General features: G+C 40.6%; 1 protein-coding gene across 5 annotated transcripts in view; it reads right to left on the reverse strand.

The window, feature by feature from the left end:
* Positions 1-22,037, reverse strand: part of clip3 (CAP-GLY domain containing linker protein 3) — a 140,308-nt gene that overhangs the window by 68,594 nt on the left and 49,677 nt on the right. For all 5 annotated transcript variants that reach the window (XM_042332804.1, XM_042332803.1, XM_007896823.2 and 2 more), the window contains exons 8-9: positions 12,686-12,821; positions 149-307 (exon numbers count right to left, since the gene is read on the reverse strand). In XM_042332804.1, coding sequence (XP_042188738.1) covers positions 149-307; positions 12,686-12,821 — 295 coding nt within the window. The remainder of the gene's footprint in view (positions 1-148; positions 308-12,685; positions 12,822-22,037) is intronic.

The raw sequence follows: 22,037 nt of genomic DNA on the forward strand, positions 1-22,037 counted from the left end.
AGAGGACAATAAATAAATTAAACCATATTGTAAATGATTTACAGGCTTTCATCAGGCTCCTCGTTTACTGTAATTTATTTTAACATGCCAGTAAAAACTTCAGCAGATAGTAGATTTACCACAGCAGTTCTACTCTACCTACACATACCTGTGTTTATCTTTGATGTTACATGTGACAAGTCCATTCTCTGCGATCGGACGGGGGCCAATGTCTTAACAGGCGATAAATTCTTAATTGGCGAGTTCTTTGTCGAGCTCTTTTTCTGCTCCAGCCCTTTACTCACTTTAGAGAGTGGAGCAAAAATGCCTTGAAAGAAAAAAAACAAACAATTCGCAAGTCAGATTATTTCGAGACCAAAGCAATGCTACTTCTGAAATAGAACAGAAGTGGTCGGGAACACTCAGCAGGTAGTATCAATGGAGAGAGGAAAGTGAGTTAATGTTTCAGGTCGATGATCTTTCGTCAGAAAATGGACTGAGTTCTGACGAAAGATCATCGACCTGAAACATTAACTCACTGTCCTCTCTCCAATACATGCTGCCTGATCTGCTGAGCGTTCCCAGCTTCTTCTGTTTTTATTGTAACAAGATTATTCACAAATTTGGATTATTCACGAACCCCAAAAAGATTTTCCCTGCCATTAATCTCTTTAATATTTCTCCTCGGTAATTTTTCCCCTGCCCTTTACAAAGGCCTAATTAGCATTTGCTTCTGCCCAATGCCACAACCAAGATCATAATCTGCCCTGTGGGAAATCATTGAGCTAAACCCGTATTCCACTGCTCCACAGCACAGCGCTTTGCAGCACAGTCTCACCACCGTGTCATCTTCAATCTCGCACATTACATTCACATTTCACTGGAGGATATTGGAATTTTATGGTCATTTCAAAATAATAAATGAACCAAATTGTATTGCACAGCACCAGTAGCAAGAAATTACTCTCCAATATCCTTACCTCCAGTGTATCTCAATAGCTTGGTGTGCTGTGCCAGAAATCATAATTAACTTTCACTAGAAAATGCCAAATGTTTTGTAATTGAAACTCTTAATATGGTGCAAAATTCTATTATGGTTTTGAAGCTGAATTTTGATTATTTATCAATAATAAATAAAATTATATTTGTTGAAGTCAGTATTCGATTGCGTTTCTTTCATATTTATATGTCCTGCAAAAAAATTGTTCATAATGTAATTGTTATTTATGATCCACACCATTGCTTTTTTTAAAACCTTTTTATACAGATTATTGCTTCTTTGTCGCACCCATTCTGAATTAGTTCAAATCAAAATTACGTCAAACACAGAGTCAGCATCCTATTCCCTCGTCCGCCAGGCTCGTTCCCTCTCCCCCGGCTCATTGTCAGACTCTCCCACTCTGAAGCGCACCAGGACACTACCCCATTTGAAGGGCGCTATATAAAGGCAAGTCATCATTGTTGTTGTTAACCCAGCTCCCCAAACTGAGTCAAAAATACTCACAAATCCAGTATTACTAAATCCTGCTCTCAAACTGGCATCTAAACCATATCAAAACCACAACCATCTCAATCAGATTGCGTTTGCCACACTGCCATTTGTAACCAAGTGCAGTTTGATTATAATCAACAGCGCTTCAGAAGCAATCTACCACCTTTTACCAGCCAAGAAACAGACCATAAGTTGCTGCCAGCCTCTACAAATTGTGCTCTATTAGTGATATTAGAACGTGCACGGTCTGATCATCATCTTCTGATTTTCTTTCCATGCTGCAGAGGACACTGCTGACTGCATTCAGCACAAGAAAGATATGGAAAGGAGCTTTACAAATGTAATTTTGTTGTTGTTGCTGTGTGGGCAAAGGAAAGCCACTGGCTCGTTCACTTCAGCCTCAGGGAGGTGTATCAAATATTAAATGGGATTGAAAAAGTAGACCCAGATGCAGCAAGAAAAGAGAAGAAGAGGATATAGATTTAAATTTGTAAAGGGTAATTTCAGGATAGATACTATGAAGTTTTTCTTTACCCTGAGAGTAATCAATGACTGGAATAAGATGCCAGGAAATGAGGTAGAGGTCAGAATGCTGGACTCATTTGAAAAACAGCTTGAGGCAGTGTTGGTGGGACAGTGAGGATGCGATCAGATGGACCAAAGGGCCTTCTTCATCCAAACCAATCTTGTGACCTTCTACAATGTCCACTCTACTGCCTTCCCATTACAGCTCAAGCTTGTTTCCTGAATCAATCCAGCATTCTAGCCTCAATTTCCCTTCCTGGGACCTGTTTCAGCCTCTTTACAAAGCAATACTTCCTGATGCATGTCATAAAAATGTCCTTCACAACACTGATCCTGTGCCCTCTTGCCATGCACTACAGCACAACGAAGATCAGTAGCTCCCCAAGCAGGAATTTGATTTTAGAGGATGGAGGGGGAATGAGGTGTGGAAGACAAAACAGAAAACTAATTGATACAGTGGTTTGGATTAGCACATTGATCTTTCACCTCTGGGCCCTGGGTTTGAATCCAGGCCAGGTTGACACAATAACAATTTCTTCTGTTTATGGGCTCTAAGTGTCCTGTGTTGAAATGACTTTGGACAGTTATCAACTCAGCTCATAGAAGGCATGAAACCCAAAACATAAAACTACCTCAAAATTGACTTTAAAATTTGGAGCTTCTTTCAAGACTTGGTTCACTCAGCAAAGATTGTCTTGAAGGGATTGCAGACGAGATTTACAAGAACGATATCAGGTATGAGAGGCTTTAGCTATGAGGAGAGATTGGAGAAATTGAGTCTATTTTCATTGGAGGAAAGAAAGTCTAAGGAGAACCTGATAGAGGTGTACAAAATCAAAAGGTTTTTGACAGGGTAAATAGGAAGAAGCTATTTCCTATAGTAGGGGAATCGGTGACTAGGGGGTCACAGTTATAAGATAGTCATAAGATGAGCAAAAGGAGATTTTAAGAGATTTGTTTTACACTCAGAGAATTGTTGGGATGTGGAATGCCCTGCCAAGTAAGGGATAGAGGCCATTGTGGGTTTCAAGAGGGAAGTGGACATGTATGTGAAGGGTAGATGTGTGAAGGGGTATGAGGATAATGCAGGGCAGTGGTTTGAACGAATACCTTCTCTGAGAGCTAGTGCAGACTTTACGGTCCGAATGGCCTCCTTCTATGCTTTAAATCGCTGTGATTCTATGATTGTTGGTGCAAAAAATGGATTATATAATTAGGATTTTGTGGAGTCTGTAGCAAAGTGGTTAGAGCACTCTCCTCCCAAGCGAGAGGACTTGGGTTCAATTTCCCAGCGGGGCGAAACCTTAGGCAAGTTTCCTCACTCCACACGCCTCTATTTACTCAGCAGTAAGTAGGAACCCAACTGTTAGTTGATTGGTGGATTGCTTTCCGGGAGTAATAATCGCTTCCAAAAAATATATAATGATTTAGTCACTATATCCACGACTGTTTGTGGGACACTGCAGTGCGCAATTGGCTGCCACATTTCGCCCACAAAATATAATTAATTCACTTTACAGTATATGCTGTGAAGCGCTTTGAGACGTCTAAATGACGTGAAAAAGCTCTATAACAAATGCAAGGATTATTATTATTATTATTTTATTTATCAATACCTATTGGGATCTTGAATACCCTCAACAGGATTTCCCCCCGAGATTTATCTTCTTCAATGAAAACAATCGCAGTTTCTGTAGCCTCTCCACAGAACTGATGTGTCCAGCTATCAATCTTGTTTCCCTTGTAGTATCTGATCAGCACATCCACTAACCATCTGGCAGTGTCTGAAAAATCACCATGTGGGCATATGGTCATTTCAATCTAATAAATGAATCAAATTATATGGCACAGCACCAGAAGCAATGCGAGAAATTACACCCTAGGAATTACATTCAAAATATCTCAATAACTCTGCCTAGTCGTTCCCAGAATTTATAATTAACTTTCACTGGAGAATGGGCAACTCGAGCATAATGTCTTGATTAACCAACAGTCCACCATGTGGAAACCTACATTAATATGATGGACCATATTCGGTTGTACTCAAAATTCATGACTGTTGTTTGTCCACGAAAACAGTCACTACACCTGACAGTAATTACTGTAAAGCACTTTGAGAGACATTTCAACATGACAAAGTGGTACAAGAATGAAATTTCTTCTTTCTTTAATTTTTCTTTTGCTGCAGATGACAGAGACTGGGGTTGAACTCTCCCACCAGGGGAAGCCTGGAACGTATGACTACAACAGCAACTTGCATTTATATAGCACTCGTCACCTAGCATAACACCTTGTAGCACTTCACAAGGACGAGTCGGGTGTCGAGCAAGAGAGGACGGAGTTGACTGCAGATGCAATTGAAATGGTAAGTTATTTAGGTAGCACAGTGAACCCCTGGTTTACCAGACTCCAAGTATCCAGAATTCGTACATAGCCAGACTGAGACAGAAACAGAAACACTTTAAAAACTTCCACTTAGTGTGCAGGCGCACACTCCTAGCCTCACCGTGCTTGCTGGCCTTCAGTGGCCAGGGATATCGACTTTGATATACACCTATAGCTTAGTCGCTATCTTCTGTTCACGGGAATCAAACAATTACAATGCTGATATCAGCGTTTTTCAGCATTTTTTGGCATTGAAAAAAGCAAGTACCGAAAAAAGCCAGTAAAAGCCAGAAAAAAATCCAGCTCAACAAATCTCCCACCTCTCCTCAGTAGTCCGGCTTGCCGGGGTTTTAGTGTATTTATAGATGGATAGAGTTGGAGGGATAGATTTCCAGAGTTTAGACGAAGACTCTAAGTAACTTCTAATCTGACGCTTCTCCTGAAGCTAGTGTGGATAGTTTCCTACATTTTCACCAGTTGACACGTTCTTCAATCAATCCCACTCAAGCAAAACAAAATGAAAAGATGGATTTACTATTGTGTGTTTTTCTCTTCTCAAGTGTTTTGGAATTTTTTTGGGAGGGAGGATCAAGTAATCTCCAACGAGAACACGTACCCTCTTCCCCACCTACACTTTCTCCCTGCATTAGTTTCCTGCACCAGACTTTGCTTGCATCTCCAAGGTTGGGCAGATATTCACAGAAGTTCATGTCAATACCACTAAACAAACCATGGAACCAATTTAAGGACTAGAATAGATACTCCTTCCAGTAAAATTTTAAGTACAGGTAATAAAAAATAATTATGATTGAAATAAAAACTAAGCTACTTTCTGAAGTTCGTGCACAGCAATTTTATTCCATATAAATATCCTGAGGAATTCCTATATATTCAACGTTTAGGCATCTGTATTCTGTCTGGAGACTTAGGTTTTTGAGATTTGGGGGTATGCTTTATTGATAAAACATTTGAAGTAGGGAACAGCACTATGTTACATAATTCAGTTAGGATATTGCATAATTGACAAGTAACCTGCAATACAATTTATAAATCTTTTCTCATTTGAGAATATCTAATTATAACTATTTAATATTTAATTGTATTTAAAAAATGCAAACTTTCATTTTTAAATATTACAAAAATCGAATGGTTATAACCCAGTTTAAACTAGATATTTAAACCACCTTTCTGCATACCTTCCGAGTTTTTCTAGGGATGTACTTAACCCTTGACTGACTGTGGATTTTAAACACAGTACCATCAAATATTTTATAAGAAGCCAACGCATATAACCAATGATCAAAAATAATTTAGGAACTCATTTATGAAGTTTAGTTAAAATCTCTTGTGATAAATGTTTTCATGTAATTAAGCTGGCAACCACATTTGTGGAATTTTTCTACAACTTGAGTTCGAGAATTGATAAAATCAAAGACAATAGCTTAGGTACTAAAGTGTTATCTTTTTATAGACCTGTGCAGCTCTAGTGAAGCCTTTATATGGACCGATGCACATTTCTGTTGTTAAGTCTTTTATAGACCTGTATACACTTCTGGTGACAAGATCATTTATAGGCCCATGCACAGCACAAGTTACGAGTTTGCCTTCTAGACAGGTTGCATTTTAAGCGTGCTTTTAAAAGAGCTACAACTAAATTATTATAACCCAAGGAGCTAAGTGTTTTAAATTTGAGGTAGCAAATTGGGAATTCATAGAATTGTAGAATTTAACTGGACAGAAGGGTATCTTTCAGTTCATTCTGCCTGTGCCAGTTGTTCATTAACTGCCCTTTCCCCAAAAGTTAATATAAATTCTGTTTTAATCAAGATTTTAGAAGGACATTCTGCATCCTAATAAGCCCTATGTAAAATAATTTTTTTCCAACAACTTGCATTTATATATCGCCTCTCATGCAGGGTAGCGTCTCAGAGCGCTTGACAGTGACGGAACCTGACACCAAGCCCGGGGGAGGTGACTGTAATCTCAGTCGATGAGGAAGATCTTCAGCCGTTTTCTAAAAGAGGGAAAGGAGGAGGCAAGGTGCCGGGATTGAGGGACATAGTTCCAAAGCTTTGGGGCACAGTAGCTGAAAGCACGACCTCCGATGGTGGAGTGGGGGGTAGTGGGGGAGATGAGGGACAAGCAAGAGGCCGGAGCCAGCCGATTGGAGACAGCGGGTTGTGCAATGGGGAAAGGTAGGGAGGTGCCAGGGCATGAAGGGATTTGTAGACGAGTGAGAGGATCTTTAAATCGATGGGTTCTGCGCTAGGGAGCCAGTGGAGCTTGGAGAGGATTGGTGTGATGCGGTTACAGAGGTTAGAGCGGGCGGCAGAGTTCTGAATCAGTTGTAGCTTGTGGGTAGTGGAGATCGATAAGGAGGGTTTTGGAATAGTTGTGGGGGAGGCGACAAAATCATGGACGAGGACTTCAGTTGCATTGGGTGTGAGGTCCACTATAAGATATTCCTCCACGGAGTCCTATAGCTTAGTGGTTAGAGCATTCGCCTCACAAACGACAGGAGTTTCCTTACTCCACATGCCTCTGTGTACCCAACAGATAGTAGGAACCCAGTTGTTAGTCGGTTGGTGGATTAATTTTCCAGCATAATAATCCCTTTTAAAAAAATAATAATTTGGTCACTGTTCGTGGGACACCATTGTGTGCAAATTGGCTGCCGCGTTTCCTTCACAAAACACACAGTCACTGCACATTAAAATATATTCTGTGAAGCACTTTAAGGCTTCTCAAAATGTGATAAGGCGCTATATCAAATGCAAATATTATTATTATAGTGGAGACAGAATTGGACACAATACTCCAAATTTGGTCTAACCAATGTTTTTTTTATAAATTCAACATCACATCCTCACTGTTATATTCCATTCCTCTGAATATAAATCCCAAGACCCCATTGACCTTTTTGATAGCCTGAAATTCCTGAGTATTTACTTTTAAATATTTGTGGATCTGAAACCCCAGATCTCTTTGTTCCTCTTCTCATCTTAGGTTCCTACCATATAGACTACAGGCCAGGCAGCTTCTTTATTTTTCCTGCCAAAATGACTTATTTACTTCGATCAGGTCTCTCAATTTTCTTAACTTTTTTCAATTTAGCAGATGCCTTTTCTAAACCATATTCACAACATCCACTGCATTCCCTTCATCAACACGCTCAGTTGTTTCCTCAGTACAATTTGTTCTGCAAGACTTGCTTTTTTTATAAATCCGTGGTGGCTGAATTTAATTATGGCTTCTAAAAGTTTACCCAGAATTTTTAAAGCGCCTCTCATGTCGGGAGGACGTCCCAAGGCGCTGAACAGTCAGGGATTAGGATCCGAGCATTGGGATCAGGGAGGGTGGAGGACAGAGAGGGTAGGAGGGTGGTCGAAGGCACGGTTGAAGAGAAGAGTCTTGAGACGGGCCTTGAAGGAAGCAAGGGAGGGAGTGAGATGAAGGAAATGTGGGATGGAGTTCCAGAGGGTGAGGGCAGAGAGGCTGAAGGCGGGCCGGGCGGGGGAGATGGAGCAGGCCGGAGAGGTAGGAGGGGGCAAGGCCTTGGGGGGCCCTGAAGGTGAGGACGAGAATTTTGAACTCGATCCTCTTGAGGGATGGCGAGCCAGCAGAGCCGGGCAAGGGTGGGCGTGAGGGGGTATCTACAGTGGATATTAGGAGTACTGTTCACTTTCTGTAACTCATTCTGAAAGCTAAGATTCTCTAGGCTGTTTTCACTACCTGTCATCATAACCTTTTCAGGACATCAAGAAAAACAATTCTATAATGCAGAAGAAAAAACAAGTCTTGCGACCCTAGGCTGTCATTGATAGAAAGGCAACACAGATTGCACAGAAAATGAACAAAACCATAGTGTAATAACAATAATCCTTGATTTGCGCCCTATCACGTTGCAAAGCAAAGGTGTGCTTGTAGTCTATCATTTTAACAAAACAAATACATAATACTGAACATACACAGCTCACAACTGTATGATTACAGGAATCTGTTCAGCATCTTTTTAGGAAAACAATCAACTGGAAAAATCAACAAATTACTGTATTTTGTTTGATTTCAGTCGCATCTTTCAAACCTTCACCTTATGCCAAACACTGGAAATCTTTTGCTTCAACAACTTTTCCCAGTACCTTATTCCATATATTTTCCCAAGACGAACACTTGAAATGTGTACTCTAATATTTATGCCTGGCTAAAGCTGCCTAGTTTCTGATCGATAGTTACCATTACTCTTTAGCAACAGACTAATGGATTATCAATTACTTTTATATACCACCCAAGAAAATTTACACATCTTACCCACCTTGTGCCCTGTGGATGCAACCTGAAGCACCGGGGTGACTTTCCTTACAAGTAACACTCTTCCTACAGAGAGCACAGAGGTTGGCTATCAGCCCCTTTGAATCCAAATTAAATCTGAATCCTCTGTTTTCATCGCCTTTGATCAGAAAAGACATTAGTTTTTATTAAATTTCAAGCCAGTGCACGACCATCCATCACAGGAACAAGGGGCTATTGTAGAGTAATTTGGGACCTTACAATCCAGATGAAAATGTCCTTCCTGTCTTGATTCGAACTGAATATTCTGTTTTTTTTAAAAAACTTATTCGTCATTTAAATTTGGATTCAACCAAAAATTAATGTAACTGAAACACCCATGGGATAGATTTTACTGTACTTCTTCACAGATTTCTTAATTAAGAAATCCAGAAGCTCACAAGACCAATTTACAACAATAATAACAAGAGCACCACTGCTGAGAAAGCTGCTCCAAATTAATCCATGTTTGGAGTACGTTTCCCTCAAATCAGTGGCGTATGTGGCAGATTTCCAATCACAGGAAGAAATCCAAGCTCAATTTTTTTCATTAAGAAATCAAGCACAACAATTCTTAATTAAGAACTTCCATGAAATTGATCCCATATTCATGTCATATAGAACCGCAGAACTCTACAGCACAGAAGAAGCCCATTTGGAGCATCATGTGTCTGTGCTGGGTCTTTTGAAAGAGCAAATCATCCAGTCCCATTTATCTGCCTTTTCCACATATCCATACAAATAACTTTTTTAGATATCTATCTAGCTTGCTCTTGAAAGTTAATATTGATCACCACACCCAACAGGGCATTCCGTAACCTACCAATATCTGAGTACAAAAAAACCCTGCAAAGCTCCTCCTTTGCTCCCTTGCTAAGCATCTTAACAGAACATCACATCAACAAATATATCTTTAAATGATCCAGGATGGCAGAAAAAGGCCTTAAAACAAATAGCCTTTAAACAAATATTGTTCTTTCCACAAATACTTTTCACACTCAGTGTCTACATCCAATACTCCCAAGTCAAGTGGAGGATGAATGACATGGAAATTAAAACTCCCTGTGTATACTTGGCTTCAACAATGTGGTTCAGAGGCACTTAGTATAGGACCAGTGGGAATTTTTCAGCTTTCAGTCAGATTTATGACTTGAAAATTAACAATTTAATTATAACATTTAAGCTGTGGACTAAATGGCAAAGTTGAAACTGGCCAAAATTATTTGACATAGAACCCTTCATGCCAATTGAAAAGGGATATTTCAATTAAAAATAATCCTTGCAGTTAACACAGCTAAGGTGTCTCAAAGCACTTCACCGAGAATTACTGTCAAGTACTGACTGTAAATATTGGCAAATACAGCAGCTAATATGCATACAGCAAGGTCCCTGAATAGCTATGAGGTGAATCATTATTTTAAAGATTGATGCCTTCTCATTCTGAATAGTGCCGTTCAGTCTTTACACAGATAATGATCTTAGGCTCATCCATAGGGTGGGACCTTCAACAATGCAACACATCCCCAGTACAGTGGAGCCTCATTACAATAATGCTTGGAGTTAACTCAGTGCCTGTAATGTGGGAATGTCTCACTACCCTCTGGGGGGGGAAGGGATAAGCAGGGTCTCCTTGGAGCTGAACTGGCTTGAAGGTGACATTCTTGGCAACGGAACATCCTAATTGAGTCAATCCTCTCGTGGTCTAGGTGTGGATGAGCCAGGTGGTGCCACACCTGGAGGGCAATGCTGATGACAGACCAGCTGCTTGGCTTATCGGAAGGCCTTGCAGGAGTAGACTTGGGGGTCAATGGGGGCATAGATTCTTCCTGCTCAGCTCCTGTTAACTCTGCTAGTCAAAGGCCTAATGAGTAGGATGATCCTCGCTGGTGGGAAGCTTGACAGACAATATTTTCAACAGCAAGTTATGCAGTTTTAACTGGTAAACTCCAGCAGTACCCCCAACGCACGCTTTGGGGTCCCCAAGACTTGGCTCTTGCCAACCTGCACTATGTGTTGTTAACATGCATGGTTTGGTGATGGGTTTTTGCATGTCAGACACCCAGCTGACCAAAATAAGGAAAAGAAACATCTCAATGGGCTTTACAGGAAAATGCTATCAAGTTGAGTGACTCTGTAATTGTAGGTAAAAATGACAGCCAGTTTGTTTCTTTCAGTTGGACATTAAAGACTGTATGTCACTATTCACTGAGTTACCTTCTCTCTTCCAAAAGCTCCGTTTTTCAAGCATTTACCTTCCGAAACAATGTAGATTAGCATCTGAAGATACAAATTTTCTCCATTGTTTGCAAAAGAGCTGCAGTATTTGCTCTCTATGATTTGTAAAGCCAGTCACTAATTAATAAAGCTTTACATTTCTGACTGCTGGCAGATCGAGGCAGTCAAGTGTTATACAGAAGGGCTATTTGGAAAGGAGATCGCAATCTCATTAAAATAATCTTTCCAGCCATAGGGAAATGACAATGAGATGGTAATTCTTTCATTTGGAAGGCAAAGTTCACTTATAACTTTTCCGTCACAGCTCAAAGATTTGAATTGTTAGTGCATAAATAGCTTATGTATCACCGATGCAATTATTTACAATTGACCAGACTACTACATTCCTATTTGAGGAAGAAAAGAAGCCTCAAGGAAGTACTTTCAATACTAAGTACTTCCTATTTGAGTAGCACATCTCCTGTTGATGTATTTAATTTCATAACATGATGTCTCCTTGCTTTAGGGATATACAAGTCTTCATTAAGACCCAGAGTTGGCTCAATCACAAAGGTTAATGGTGGATCCCAGAGCAGTTTCATTTATGTTCACACAAGTTGGTGCTTCAGACTAAAGTGGAGAGTGACCCAGAGACATCCAAACCTAGAAAAGAGAGTAGTAGCTGACGATAAAGCAAATCCAAGCGAAATTCACTTTAGTCCTGGTCTCCAGTTCAGTTCAAAATGCTGACCTGAATGCTAGTGGAATACTCAGGGGCAATGCCCTAATTTTAAGTGCTCTGGGATGCAACGCCACGTGAGGAGCACTATGTAAATGCAAGTTGTTGTCATTACTGCAGCACCAAGTTTTTCTTTGTGAGTGGGAAAATACATCACGATCCCTTTCGTGGAAATAGTGCGCATTTTTAGTGACTGAGACGATAGAAATCACTCTCAGGTTTCACTTCTCCCTCATAAAGGTGTGGTTTGTACAGCTGCATCCTCTCTCAATTCTGTTCATAAGATGTTGTTGATCTTAAGTGGACCGATCAAGAAGAGACCGAATAAACGTCTCAAAGCTTTTTCACAGGGAATTGTTGTTGAGTGCAGAGTCTGTATTTGTAGTCAAATGGAATTAGGCTATTTTTCTCAGAACATGGATGCCAGCAAATACAAGCCGGGTGAATACATTGCGCTCAATCACAACCCCCACAGTGAACAGTTTCAGCGCAATTTTTTTGGGAGGTCAGCTGGAAGTCTGATACATGCGGAAACCCCAACATCAACACAAGTCTGGGAATCTTTTTTTTTGTTGCCCCTTAAAAGTGGTGATGGTGGAGTGGTGGGGGGGGGGGGGTGGGTGGGTGGTGGTGGTAAGATAGAAAAATAAGCTACACATGGGGAGTGTGGGGAATAAATGTAGCATAAAATAAAATGCAAGTAAAAGGTAACTGACATGTTGGCGTGCAGATTAAATCAAAGTGACAACCTACCACACGACCAACAGTTACAGCTGTCACAACAATTAAATTTGTGCCTAGAATGAATCAGACCTTCAAAAAACAGGATTCACATTTCTGAAAATACAATTCAGAACCTGAAAGCTAATGTGCTGGCGCACAACTCCGCCAAGGCTCAGCGAGTATATCCAGCGTTTGCTGGGAGATTACCAAGCGAGGGTCAACAACAGTCGGTAAATATTACTCTGCACCAGCGTGATTCTAAGAGCATAGAAAAGAGAGGTTTTCAAAATCATTATCAGTACCATATTTGTCAGGACAGCTGAAATATTGAATGCCTCCAACGCTACCATCATTCTTCCCCTCTGGCTCATCCAGCTCAATCCCAGCCCATTGGCCACTGGCAAATTCAGTGGTGCCACAAAATCGCAATGTTCCGAGCTGTGAGAAAAACATAAGGGAAACATGTGAAGATGTGGGAAAAATCAGTACAGGCATCACGGTTACTGAATTAGTTTAATCTTAGTCGACATGTCAAGCTGAACCAAATTTTAAAAGGAATTATATTTTGTTATGTCCCGTTGGCAAGACTCTGGAAATAAACAAGATGCTTCCTGCCTACTTCGGGAGTTCACTTAAAACCGAAAGGACTGTTTTGCTTTTTCAAATGTCAACTGGGAATAATTTACAAGGAAGACATTGACAAGATCGACTTGACATTGTGGTCATGTCATGGTCATCAAAATTGTCTCAAAGACGTTTTATGAAACAGAAACTTTTTTCCTTCCTCTTCTAAATGTGTTAGCTCCTTGTTAAACTTCTTAAACACATGGACCATGTCTCCCCTCAACCATGTTTCAAATCAAGTAAGTGCAGCTCTTAGTCACTTATCAGAACTAAACGGCCCCAAACCCCAGAAGTATTCCCTATATAGAGCAATGGTATTAATATGCTATTAGAAAAATGTCACTGGCGGTTGTTAATGTTAAAGATCGGTAAAGGTCTTTAATGTTGTGACAATATATTCTTTGTTATTAATTAACGCCACATGTACCCCACCAATAACAGACCTGTAACAACAAGATTACATTTGTATGGTAAACCTCAATACTTCACTTTTGTGTTGTATAATCTCAAAATTCTCTCTCCAGACACAGCCTGAATTCCAAGGGAAGGCCTCTTTACTTTACTTGGAACATGGGGACTAATTCAGCACGCAGCTAAACAGAGTTTGAAAATTCCTACTTACTCACCACTCTGAATCACAGAAATCCTGGTGAAAAAAACACCCATAATTCCGTCATACAAAAACTTCAAAAACTCACAATTGAACTCCACTTAAATAATAATAATCCTTGCATTAGATATAGCGCCTTATCACGTCTTCAAGACGTCTGAAAGCGCTTCATAGAATATACTGTAAAGTGAATTGACTGTATATTTTGTGGGTGAAAATCAGTAGCAATGTCAACGTGAAGGGCAGGCATACCAGTTAAGCACAAGTGAAATGTACCTAATAACATATCACTAACCAATGACATGCTTATCACTTACCACATACCTGCCTACAAATATATAGTTACTGCACTTCGTAGTAAAATCCTGGAAAAGCTCTTTGTGACATCTCAACAACGTGACAAGGGGTTATAGCACAATTCAAGGAGCATTATTATTATCATTACCTTACACGTAAAGCCTCTGTCTAGACAGGAGATAAATTATTCTGTGTCTTTTTCACCCATCTTTTAAAACAAATGGATTCCTGCACTAAATAATCTTGTTGGAAATAAAGCAAAAATTGAAAGACAGTTAAAGCGCCAAAGGTCACCAACACATGACATGACAACATTGACTCAAGGAAAGAGAAGGGAAAGGGGAGGGGGGGGGGGGGAAAAGCTGGTAAGCGTTTCATAAATTTTCATATCTACATTGTACCACATTGCAACAATCACTAAACTGTTTTAATTGGGTTATTACCGAATTAAAATTCTGATCTTTCTGAAAGTGCAGAAGCTATGTGTATTAAACAGCAGATTTTATAGCACCAAACAAAGGACTTTTTCCCTCGTGTGTTGTGCAATAGTTGAGTAGTCAAGCCAGCCAAGCTGCTTCATATTTCACAGTTCACAGCTGTTCCAAGTAATTCAAACACAACAGAAAAACAAAAGCAGAATGCAGAAGCAGCTTGACAGCACTGAACTTATCCCAACTGATACCCATTAAGGATAATTGCAGAATGACAAAAGTACTGTGGACTTTTGTCAACTGCAATGCGAGTGAATCAGGTAGTTCTCAATCCAGGGTTCACACACCCATCGCGCAAAAAAAACAGTCCTGGAATTTAGTGCAGACAGAAATGAGAGGCAATGAACAAAAAAAACAAGCTCCAAGTGCTGTAGATCAGAGAATTGATCGGTTAACAAACAGGATCTTTGTGGAGGTGGAACTCTCTTGTTGAAAGGATGAGAAAGCAAATACTGAAGCAATAGGATATTCTTTCACATAATTCCACATAACCTGACGTTTAAATGAATTCTATAAATAAGATGGCCAAACAACAACAAAGAAACTCTTAACTCGATTTTGAGGAGACTTAAATTACAGAAGTGCCAAAGTACATATTGTCTTGAGTCACTGGACCCAACTGGAAAAGATGAAAATAGCAATCAGGCTTTCTAACACAGAAAGAATCTTTGCCCTGCGGGAATCATTTCAACCCACTGAGGATTATTGCAAGAATTTGCGGTCTGTTATAATGTTATTCACATAGCCAAACTGTTGTCCTTGGCTGACTTTTGTATCAATCTACTTTGTGCGCATTGATATAACCCATGGGGTTCAGTATGTTGCAATGTGCACCTTGCCCTGGGCAAATATCCTGATTTCTCCCATGTCTGCAGCTTCATAAGTCTTTGTATCAGGGGCCAGAGTCCTTCCCCAGGTTATCATAGTTCCATCTGTGCAATTTCAGAGGAATCCATGCCAGATGAACAAAAAAAATGTTTCTGCAAGAGAGAAGCAGGAAGGAGAAGAAATAATAACAAAATAATCCTTGCAAATTGATTAAAGCGCTATTCACATCAAGAGGACGTCAAGGCACTTTGCAGGCTTTACAGTAAAGTATAGTGGCTGTGTATTTTGGAGTTAAAGGCTTACAAGGTAGGTAAATCCTGCAAGGTCCACCAGATATAGTAGCATGGTAAAATTCACAAGGATGCAACTGATTACGCTTGAGAACGAGAGCTGCAAGATCTGACCTTCATTCAGAACTAAAAGCATCCCGGATATTTGATTGTATTTTTGTGCTCATATCATCAGATAGGAAGAATCATAGAAATTTACAGCACAGAGGGAGGCTGGTAAGTCCATTGAGTCTGCACCAGCTCTCGGAGTAAGGGGTTGATTGAATACCACTGCACTGCCTTATGACCATACCCCCTTCAAGCCTCTATCCTTCATACCTATCTACTTCCTTCTTGAAACCCATAATGGACTCTGCAGTCCAATGAACAGATGCTCCAATCAATGCTACTGTAGCTACACCGTAGTTTTCACAAGTGTTCACTATCAACGAGTTGTGTGATGTCTATCATGTGAGAAAATATCACTCACAACTGTAATTATAGAATCATAATGGAGTCCTGTAGCTCAGTTGTTAGAGCACTCGCCTCGAATGTGAGAGACCAGAGTTCGATTCCTGGCTGGGCAAAATGTTGGGCAAGTGTCCTTACTCCACATGCCTCTGTTTACCCAGCAGTAAGTATGAAGCTGGTTGTTAGTCAACTGGCGGATCTCTTTTCTGGGAGTAATAATTCCTTCAAAAAAAAATTAAGAAAATAATTTGGTCACTCAATCCACGACTGTTTGTGGGACACTGCTGTACACAATCGGCTGCCACATTTCACCCACAAAATATACAGTCGATTGACTTTAGTATATTCTGTGAAGCGCTTTGAGACATTTTAAAGACGTGACAAGACACTATATCAAATGCAGGGATTATTATATATATTATATAGAATCTGATTCTTTTAAGAAAGCATCTGCAAAGGCATTCCTCTCTCAATAACTTGTCCAATCCTTCCAATGCTTCTTTCAGGGTCTGGATCATTAAGTTCCACATTAGCTAAAGGCAATCAAGAACTATCTAAGACATTTAAAGGTAGCTAAAGCCACAAACTGTCAGGGTTTCAAAATTGATGGAGATGGAATTGATGGTAAAGCAACAGCTTACATTCCAACTTCAGTGCTATTCCTTTAGATGAAACGTTAGGCTGTGGTCCCGTCTGCCTGTTCAGATGGAGGTTAAAGATGCAACAGTACTATTTGCAAAAAGGAGAGATTTTCCTGGTCTCCTGGCCAACAATCGCCCAAAATAAAATTGGTCGTTCACTTCTTGGTTGTTTGTAGTTATGCGCAAATTGGCTGCTATGGTTGCATACAAAATACACAGATATTAAACAATAAAATCCTGTCAAGTGTTTTGAGATGTCCTCCCAATGTGAAAAGCAAATGCAAGAATTATTATTTATTCAGTTGCTGTCTACAATTTATAATTATGGGTTGACTACTAGAAACAAGACAAGTAGATACAGGATGTCTCTTACAATTCCTCCCCAAACAAGAGGGAATATAATTTGTCAAAGATGACCTATTGCCGAGAACGAGCTACTTCACAAACGTTGGAACGTGGTTAAATGCTCAGATATCGATTATAGTTACCAGAAAGTAGCAATAATAATCCTTGCATTTGATATAGCGCTTTACTACGTCTTCTAGACGTCTCAAAGCGCTTCACAGAATATACTGTAAAGTGAATTGACTTTATATTTTGTGAGCAAAACATGGATTGAATAACCAAATTATTATATATTTTTTAAGGGATTAATACCCTCGGAAAAGCGATCCACCAATCGACTAACAACCGGGTTCCTATTTACCGCGAGGTAAACAGAGGTGTGTGGTTTAAGGAAACTTGCCCAACGTTTCACCCTGCCCGTGAATCGCTTGCGAGGAGAGTGCTCTAATGACTAAGTTCCAGTACTCCACAATAAGCATCAATAGCAGGATGGTATTGGTGCTTATTGAAATTGATGCAATTATTGAAATTGCTCAGCAGTAGTTGGCCACGAGCCAACCAAATGTTTCAATTGTAATAACATGAGATGGCACAAGTCTGGATGACTCAAGGCACTCAGCACACTAAAGACAATAAACTGCATTCTAAAAGCAGAAGTCAACATCGAAGATTGTGCCGAAATTTGGAAAGGGCTATGAATCTACTTTAAATAATATTATTTTGTTTTAAATGTCAATGAACATTTGGATAATGTGTAACAACAGGAGACAAACATTGAGGTGCTACGCAGAAAAAACAAGACCACATTCGCAGCATGTACAGCGAGTACTGTGCTTTTCATGCCTCCTTAGTTTGGCTAATGATCTGTTTCTTTGTATGTGGAAAATAAATGAAGAATTATATTTCTGCAATCCAGCAAGCCTCAAATTCCCTTGCATGCATCAAAATACATCATCGCAACCATGAACAAAGTATTTTATATAAAAAAATTGCTGTTACCAAAGCCTGCAGTAACACTTCCGGTGGAAAATAATGTTTATTATATATCAGAAATGCTGGTTTGGGCACAGTAATTTTGCATTCTCAGCATTAAATTGAAAGCTTGTGAAACATGACCTTTATGGAATAGCTCACAATACCTAAAATGCCAATGAGACAAATTGTTAGCACATCGACCTGTCTAAACCATATCAACTGACTGGTTTCCAAATGGAATTACATGCTCCACAGGTAAGGGTCATTAAAGTTGTTTTATTATCCAACAAAATAAAACCCGGGTATATTTCAGCACCGCTATTTTTGAGAAAATTGCGAGGGAAGAAGTGATGCATAAAAACACGGATAAATTTACTGAAACTCTTTATCTTTCTGTGAGTGTCTCTTTCTAGGACTCTTTCTATCTCTAACACTGTAGAAAAGTTTTGCAGACTTGCTTTCTAATATTCTCTGCTGCTTTCGACACCATCGACCACTCTATCCTCATCCACTGACTCTCCTCTCACCTCAACGGCGCTGTCCTTGATTGGTTCAGGTCGTACCTCTCACACCGCCTACACTTCATCTACTCAAACGGCTTCTTCTCTGGGCCGTCTCGTGCAATGTTCCTCAGGCCTCTGTCCTTGGTCCCCTCCTCTTCAATATCTATATTCTCCCTTTTGGTGACATCATCCAGACATAGGGTCAACTTCCACATGTATGTGGATGACACCCACCTCTATCTCTCTGCCTCCATCCTGGACTCCAGGACCACTGCTGTCCTGACTGAATGTCAACAAGACCGAGGCCTCCCTGATTTGCTCCCATCAGCACCTCCTCACCTCAGGCGCTGACAGCATAACCATCCGTGGTTGCACACTCCACCTTACTGAGCCAGTCCGGAACCTTGACCCTCAACTATCCTTTCTACCCCACATCTGCGCCATGACCTGCTCTGCCTTCCCCACCTCCGCAATGTCGCCCAACTCCGACACTGTCTCCCGACTCCGACACTGTCGCACGCGCAGGCCGCCGAAACCCTCGTAGACGCCTTCATTACATCGAGGATCGATTATGCAAACTCACTGCTTGTCGACCTCCCCAACTCCTACCTCCACAGGCTGCAGATCATCCAGAACTCTGCCGCACTATGCTCCAGAATCCTATCACCCCCCCATCCTCGCCCGACTCCATTGGCTTACAATCACAGTGAGGATTCAGTTCAAGATCCTGGTCCTCACCTTCAAAGCCCTCCACGGTCTTGCTCCCCCCGACCTCTCTGACCTCCTAACCCCCTACCACCCTGTTCGCTCCCTCCGCTCAGCGGGCTCTGGCCTGCTTCACGTCCCCCGCCTCGCTTGACCCACTATTGGTGGGCGGGCCTTCCGCCACTCTGCACCCATTCCATCCGTCTCGCCCCCTCCCTCGCCACCTTCAAGACGCACCTCAAGACCCTCCTCCTTGACCGTGTTTTCGATCTCCCTGGTTCCCCCCCGCTGCTCTCCCCTCTCCCCCACCCCGACCCTCAGCTCGGGTCCGTAACTCTGTCCAGCACCTTGGGACGTCCTTCCAACGTGAAAGGCGCTAGACACATGTAATTTTGTTGTTGTGGTTGCCTTTAATGCATGCGCCCAATGTAACAATATTGACAATTACACTGTTTCCCGAGCAACATCTGAATTTACAAGACATTGCGGTGCAATCCCAGAAACCGATTGCACCTGTGACCCTAAACAGCAAAAGTAAATCAGTTAATTAAGCTTTTAATAAATCAAATTAGGGAGAAAAAAAATCTGTTATTTTTAACCAAGTTGACTTTCACCAAAAAACACCCAATATTTTTCAATGAAAATCAATAAAGAAAAACTGACTGCAATGTTCTTTATCCGCAGTCGCTGTAACTCTCAATTCAAATAGGTTTCAGTACTGCTGCCACATGCCAGCCAGCTCTTTTAACCATGTTATGAAGTTCTAGTAATGTGTCTTGTGAATGTCATCTTGTTTCAGTCCCAATAGGATTTAAACAGCTAAGAAAGAATAAAGCGCAGATCACATCATTCTTTTTTCACCTGATTCACAGACCGACATTTTGGTATTGTCAGAACAGGATTGTCCATGCTGTTATTGCCTCGACTGAAGCATACTGGCTGTGGCTGACGCATGCTGTCTGTGTTACATCCTGATCTGAAATTTCTATTATGTTAGCCCGTAGCTTGCAAAAATAGCCAATTATTTGTAAACTGCAGGATAGATACAAAGGAGGTGCTTTACGCTAAACCCCCGACAGTCCCGAACACCCACCAAGTCACAGATAAAACTGGTCATCAGCGTGTCCACTTGCCTAAAACTGACAATCTGAAGGTATAATAATAATAATAATCCTTACATTTGATATAGCGCTTTTCACGTCAGGAGGACATCCCAAAGCGCTTCACAGAACACACTGTAAAGTGAATTGACTGTATATTTGTGGGCGAACGCGGCAGTCAATTGCGCACAGCAATGTCCCACAAACAGTCGTAGATTGAAAATGACCAATTTATTATTGTTTTTGGTTTTGGAGGGATTATTATTAGGCTCTGTGTGGAGTAAGGAAACTTGCCCAAGGTTTCGCCCTCTGCCTAGAATTGAACTCAGGTCTCTCACTTGCAAAGCGAGAATATAAGAGAGAATATCAGGATTCTAACGGGCTTCGGATATTGTAGATGACATAAACATTAAGATCAAAATCAATTGCTATATGTTGCTTTGAAACTGTACCATTTTGTGCATTTTCAAGTCGTACGTAACATGAGGGTTGAAGAGTATCTGGAATGGGCAGAAGAGGAGACTCGTGCTCAGTCACTGTAAAACACACTGAAATGTTCTACCAAAGTGAAAAATGCGTGGATTATTATACAAATTGGTATCATTTTGAAAGGTTTCACAGCGCTTCACAGAATTTTTCTTTAAGTTGTGGGTAAATGCCAATTTGTGCACAGCAATGCTCTACAAACAGCCATGAAGCGAATGACAATTTATTTTTATCTGGTGGAATTGTTGGTCCCTTCTCCTTTCAAATAGTGTTGTGGGATCATTACCGTCCACCTGAAAAGGTAGACGAGGCCTCCAAAATCTCATTTGAAGGATGGGACATCCAATAATGTAATTGGAATATCAACGACAACAAATTATATTTATAGAGCGCCATGTGGAAACCCATCACCATGCTTAAGAGTATCCAAAGCAAATTGAGATGCCTGGAAATTCCAGAAATATTCATTGGAATAGAACACACACTCTCCCCCTGGAGGGACACATCCTGCTTACCTAATTCCAGAAAGTACTAAGCGCAGGTTGGCAAGAGCAAAGGCTTGGGGACCCCACAACGTGTGTTGGGGTAATGCTGGAATCTCACCAGCCAAATAGCCGAATAGCTTGCCATTGATATTGCTGTCTACACGAGTACGGATATTTACATAGCAAGAGAATCACATACACCCACCCACACGGTGGTGTAGAGATATGAGCATCTTACTATCAGAACCCTCTTAGCATCATTCATCAAGCTCTCCTGCTTGTGGGAATTACTAACCATATTAACCATAAGAGTTATGGTCATAATAACCCTAAAGTGATAAAGATCAGCTCTGCTAAGTTAATTCAGCTCCCTCAGTTTCACAATGAGTAACCGTGAGCAACAATGCCCACTACAGTGTCTTCATGACTCACTTTTCAAACAAATCAAACGCGGAAAAACAAAAGGTTTTTTAATCATAATGATTTTCCAAAAGTTGGATTCTTTTTAATATATCTATATAAAAAGAGATTGTGGTTATGAGACATGGGAACACGATTTGTTCGTTGTCTACATTCACACATACAGTCAAACATGCTTAACAGAATCAGTTGTGTTCTTATCAACAATCTCATAGTTATCAACTCTCACCAAAGATTCACTGAAAATAAGCCCCGTCACTCCCAGCGAGTATAAATAGTCTCAAAGGAGCACATTTCTCATTCTGTGCCTTCTCTCTGCAACCTTCTCTGCAGCGGTGTTACAGACGTCATTTAATCTTTTTCTGAAATCTTGCCAGCTTACCTTTATTACAAGATGTCACATC

The sequence above is a fragment of the Callorhinchus milii genome, unplaced genomic scaffold (genome assembly GCF_018977255.1).
Source record: "Callorhinchus milii isolate IMCB2004 unplaced genomic scaffold, IMCB_Cmil_1.0 Scaffold3, whole genome shotgun sequence".
Taxonomy (NCBI): Eukaryota; Metazoa; Chordata; class Chondrichthyes; order Chimaeriformes; family Callorhinchidae; genus Callorhinchus; species Callorhinchus milii.